At 37.3% G+C, this 5,964-nt stretch overlaps 1 protein-coding gene across 8 annotated transcripts in view; it reads right to left on the bottom strand.

Moving 5' to 3' along the window:
- PLCB4 (phospholipase C beta 4) overlaps positions 1–5,964 on the bottom strand; it is a 166,992-nt gene that overhangs the window by 6,903 nt on the left and 154,125 nt on the right. For all 8 annotated transcript variants that reach the window (XM_077749141.1, XM_077749143.1, XM_077749142.1 and 5 more), the window contains 2 exons: positions 5,440–5,541; positions 425–482 (listed from right to left, as the gene is read on the bottom strand). In XM_077749141.1, the coding sequence (XP_077605267.1) occupies positions 425–482; positions 5,440–5,541 (160 nt within the window). The remainder of the gene's footprint in view (positions 1–424; positions 483–5,439; positions 5,542–5,964) is intronic.

Below are 5,964 nucleotides of genomic sequence, written 5' to 3'. Positions count from 1 at the left end.
AAAAAAAAAAAAAAAAAAAAAAAAAAAAAATCGAATAAACTGGGTTGTCATGTGAAAACTTAAGGAAGAGGTATGACCATTAAGTTTACAATTTATCCCAGGGTGATAAGTAATTTAAAAAATCATGAATCGTAGTCTGAAAACTGGAAGAATGTAAACCCCTAATTATTACTGGGAAGATCTTTCCTACTAAAATAATAGAGTACTTATGTGCAATTAAAACTTGGCTCCCTTTTCCGTATAAAATGGTGCCAAATTAATATCTTAAAGATTTTAGTGATAAATTATTTAGTTCTCAGGGAGCAGACAAGAGAGACTATAGTGTTTAATGCACAGAAAAATCAAATTAAGCAAATTAGCCTGAAGTCTGATATCTAAGTATGAGTTATTGTTTACAGTGCCAAGAAGATTATAAAATACTTACTCTCTTTCTTTCTTCCAGAAACTTTTTGGTGTTGCTGCTATTTAACTCCCTGACTCTCCTAAAAGTAACAGGTACAAATATCAGTTGGCAGATGACATTGAATAGAATTAACATAATATTGAAGTTATTTTCCATTTAATTATCTGGATGGAATTACCACTTTTCCTAATTTTGGTGTAATTTTGAAACCTATACTGTACAGAAGAAAGTGCAAACATCTTTGTATCCATCAGTCAGATTAGTCAATATTAATGTTTTGCCATGTTTGTCTTTTTTTTTAAGGGAACAAAGTGTTAGAGATATGACTAAAACCCCTTTCGTTTAGTCGTATTTTTCCTGACTCCATTTTTCTCTTTTCTTTTTCTCCAGACATAGCCACTATTTTGAATTTGGTGTAGACTTTCTCATCCATGTTTTAATATTTTTATTCCATATGGATGTATCCATTTGTAATATATTCAAGTGCTTCTCATGTGCCTACAAATCAAATGGGGATATTGTCAAAGACACAGATTGCTGGGCCTTCCCTCAGGGGGTCTGATTGAGTGGGTTTGGAGTGGGGCCTGAGACTCTGCATTTCTAACAAGTTTCCAAGTATGGCTGCTGGTCTATATTGTTTTGTGTGTTTTCCAAATTTACTGAAATGGCAACATAATCTGGATTTCTTCATGTAACTTATTACTTAGCCTAGATCTTAGAGATATGGCTGTGTTTCAAAGCATTCCATTATTTTTATCTACTGTATGGATTTTTCCATTTACGAAGAGATGACAATATTTCTGGCTGTCAATGACAAATGGTTATTTCCAAACAATGCCACAATAATCTGGTGCATAGGGCCCTGCGATGTGTGGCATGAGGACTGTTGATTAAATAAACATAGGGCATATCTTTTTGTGCATATGAGCAAGGTTTTCTCTAGGGTATGTACCTAGATTTGCAGGCTGGTAGGGAGTGAATGGCTTCACCTCTACTCCAAAGCACTTGTCCTTATTTGCACTCATAACCAGTGTCTGAATGCTACTTTTTTGCATGTCTTTGCCTGCTCTTGGTACTATCAAGCATTTACTTTTGTGTCAATTAGTTTTGTAAAATGGCATCATTAACGGGGAGGCTGGAGTGCTTTTCATGATGGAATAGAACTCTGAGTGAATTTCTCTAATAGCTAGAGGTCTATTGAGGTTATCTTGTTCTTCTTCAATTTCGGACACATATTTTTCTGGGCAAATGTCCATTCCATTTAAGTTTTCAATCTCACTGGTAGTATTTTTATAGCACTCTTCATTTTTAAAAGTATTATTTCTGCAGTTATGTCTCCTTTTTAGACCTAAGATCACTAACTTGTGCTCTTTTTTCTTCTTGCCCAGTCTTGCTGGAGGTTCACTTGAGCTCATGGGTTTTTGTTTTTGTTTTGTTTGTTCATTTGTTCTTCAGAAAATAAGCCATTGTTTTTGCTGGCTATTTATTGCTTTTTGTTTTCTACTTTGATACTTTTTTATTTCTCCTCATCTGTGATCTCTGGGTTTACTCTAATTTGGGAATTTCTAATTCTATACTCTCTTGAGTGTATAACTCATTAGTTTGCATTTATTTAAAAAAGTATATAGAGCTAGGCTATAATTTTTACTCTATCACTTTAAAAATTTTTAAAAAAGAAGGTAGCTTAATGTTTACTTATTTTTGAGAGAGAGATGGAGAAAGAGGGAGAGAGAGACAGAGTGCAAGCACGGGAGGAGCAGAGAGGGAGACACAGAATCTGAAGCAGGCTCCAGGCTCTGAGCTGTCAGAACAGAGCCCTGTGTGGGGCTGGAACCCATGAACTGTGAGATCGTGACCTGAGCTGAAGTCAGTGGCTCAACCAATGGAGCCACCCAGGGGCCCCAATCTACCTCCTTTTTTTTTTTTTTTTTTAAGGAGAAAACAAGATAGCAACTTTCAAGTATATAATATAGTACTGTAACTATAGTCATCATGCTAGATATTAGATCCCCAGAACTTACTCCTCTTATAACTGAAAGCCTGTACCTTTTAACCAACATTTTCCTATTTTTCCACCCTGTTAACTCCTGTAAACCAACATTTTACTCTGCTTCTATAAGGTTGGTTTTTTTTTAGATTCCATACATAAGTGAAATCATACAGTATTTGTCTTTCTTTGACTTATTTCACTTAGCATTATGCCCTCAAGATCCATCCATGTTGTCACAAATGCCAAGAGTTCCTTCTATATTTAATGGCTGGATGACATTCCTGTGTATATGTGTGCACATGTGTGCGTGTGGATGGAAAAGCTCATTTTCTTTACCCATTCATCCATTAGTGGGCACTTAGGTTCTTTCCATGTCTTGACTATGTGAATAATGCTGCAATGAACATAGGGGTGCAGCTATCTCTTTGATATAGTGATTTCATTTCCTTCAGACAGATATCGAGAAGTAGGGTTGTAAGACCATATGGTATTTCTATTTTTTTTTTTTTAATATTTTTATTTATTTCTAGGATAGAGAGAGACAGCATGAGCAGGGGAGGGTCAGAGAGAGAGGGAGTCACAGACTGAAACAGGCTCCAGGCTCCGAGCTAGCAGTCAGCACAGAGCCCGACGCGGGGCTCGAACCCACGAACCATGAGATCATGACCTAAGCGAAAGTCGGACGCTTAACCGACTAAGCCACCCAGGCGCCCCGGTATTTCTATTTTTAAGGAACCTCCATATTGTTTTTTTAATAGTGGCGCACCAATTTACATGGTGCCAACAGAGCAGAAAGGTTCTCTTTTCTCTACATCGTCACCAACTGTTGTTTTCTCGTCTTTTTGATAAATAGCCATTCTAACAGGTATGAGGTTTTATTTCACTGTAGTTTTGATTTGCACCTCCCTGATGATTAGTGATCTTGACCACTTTTCACGTACTTGTTGGCCATTTGTATGTTTTCTTTGTAAAAAATGTCTATTCAGGTCCTCTGCCAGCTTAAAATCACATTGTTTTGTTGTGAGTTGTTAGGAGTTCCTTACATATATTTGGGTATTAATTCCTGATACATGGTTTATCAATATTTTTCCCATTCCATAGGTACCCTCTTGGTTTGGTTGATTGTTTCTTTTGCTATGTGGTTTAGCAGCCTTCTACACATTGATAGAGAATACTTATGTTGTCATTCATTTATAATATTGCATAATTGCTCTTGAAATGTCTTCAACTCAGGAATAATGTTTTTCAGTTTCTATATGTCTTTCTTAGCTATCTGATTATAAATTTTTAATTTCATTTCTAAGTTTGTTGTTAAAGTGGACAATGTATGTGCTTAGCAGGCAACCATTTTGCACCGAGAAATTATTTTAAAAACCAGCCATTTGTAGATGTTTTAGAACCACCTACCACTGGAGACAGAGTTATAGTAAATAAGTATATTATATCAAAGTTAAAAAAAAAACAACTGAAAGTGGGCTGTGGTCCACTTTGTAACATACTTGAAAAAAATGAGAGAGAGCTATTTAGTAATTAGCACATTTATCCTACTGAATTCTGTATTTCACTTTGGACAGTCTAAAATAATTCAAATTGATGATGTTTTCTCATGGCTGGAATATTTTATGATTTTGAGCTAAAGCAGAGTGTCATTTCTATGTATATAAGGCTCTTAAAAACTCCTAAGAATAAACTAGAACAATAGGATGTTGCAAATAAGTATTGATGAAACTGAGTAATAATTTCCCTAGATGCTCCATGTTGGTTGGGAAATTTCTCGGGCTATCATTTTAAACAGTCAATTCATTTCCAGGTGAAACTATGGGATTTTGTATCCTATTGATGACCCATTCTCAATTGTACTTAATTCCACAAAACTTCAGCATGAAAATGTACTGGATGGCATTACACTTTATAGTTCACTGTATTTCGGGTTTAACGTCATTATTAATAATGGAGATGGGCTTTAAAAAAGCAATAAAATTGAGGTAGTTTGACAGCAGTTCTTGCCCTGTTCAAAACAAAAAGGAAACATCAGGTATCCACAAAAGCCCAGGTAGACAGGGAGACAGTGAAACATGGGTGCTTTCCGCTGCAGCTGCAAACTTCTCCAACTACTCAGCTAAGGGAGAGCTAAGTGACTTGAAGCCCTAAACATGCTCATGTCTCAGTCCCAAGAGCTAATCTTCACTTTGCTCTGTATTTTGGGATCACTGGGAATCAAGTGTTATTAACTTGCTCTCTTGGGTAACATGACTATTGATGTCCTCTCAAATCCCCTACACCCCCTTTGCCTACGGGGCTTGCACCTGGGACCTTCTATGGAGGTCACATGAACCTCCCTCCAGCTCCATGTGGCCAATGACTGACGAACACAGAAGTACAAAGCCAGAGCCCCTCCGTTTAAAGAGATGTGTGGTGCTGCTCACACTACAGAGCTTGGGATCGGCTGAAGACGGACTGTAGCTGAGACCAACATTCTTGCTTGGTCCCTGCCTTTGACCTTTCCTGCTTCTCCTATTCCTCTTCTCTGAAGTTCCCTTTCTCAGTAAATCACATGCTTTCTAAAAATCTCCACCAATATAAGGTCAAACCAGAAAAACTGAGAAGGGACTTTTGAGATGATCCCTGATGTCAAGGACAGCACAAGGCAAATCAAAGGAAGACGACCTTCCTCCTATACCTGCTATTCAGAACTACCCCAACCAGAATGGGCTTATACCTGAGCAGGTGAGATGCCTGTGGGATGATCCAATCACATGTGGGAAGGACATTTTGCCATATTTTATACAATTTTGTTTGTATATGAGTACACATATACTGAATGTAAATTCAATCGTTTTACCGGTGGTAGTAAGTAATCAGAAGACAACCGTTCTATAGCAACAATAAATCTTCATAGCAGTTATAATAGCTGAATCCTTCGTCAAAACTCACAAGGATTTTATATTTCAAATGTATGTGTTCGTGTACACACATAAACATTACTGAGTTTATGCCTGAGTTTATGTCAATGCTACATGCCCACAGTGAGTATTCTCAGACTTACCTTTCCCGTTCTGCTTTATTCTTGATAGATTTATCTTGGCTGATGGCTTTGCTATTTTCCATAGAAATCTTAGCCTGGTGTGCTCGCATTTCCTTGCTTTCCCTACGTATTAAAAAGAAAATAAATGGGAGGTAGGGTGCGGGGAATGGGAGGTTAGTGTTTAGCGAATTCAGAGTTTCAATTGGGGAAGATGAAAAAGTCTTAGAGATGGATAGTGGTGATGGCTGTATAACATACTTGATGCCGCACACTTAAAAACAGTTACATGGCAAATTTTGTGTTATGGACATTTAACTATAAGAAAATAATAAATAGGGGTGCCTGAGTGGCTCATTTGGTTGTGTGTCTGACTCTTGATTTCAGCTCAGGTCATGATCCCAGGGTTGTGGGACTGTGCCCCACATGGGGCTCAGTGCTGATAGCTTGGAGTGGAGCCTGCTTAAAAGATTCTTTCTCCCTCTCCCCTCTCCCTAACTTGTGTTCTGAAATAAATAAATAAATAAATAAATAAATAAATAAATAAAG

The sequence above is a fragment of the Crocuta crocuta genome, unplaced genomic scaffold, assembly GCF_008692635.1.
Source record: "Crocuta crocuta isolate KB4526 unplaced genomic scaffold, BGI_CrCroc_1.0 scaffold407, whole genome shotgun sequence".
Lineage (NCBI taxonomy): Eukaryota > Metazoa > Chordata > Mammalia > Carnivora > Hyaenidae > Crocuta > Crocuta crocuta.
This window is presented reverse-complemented; position numbering and strand designations above follow the sequence as displayed.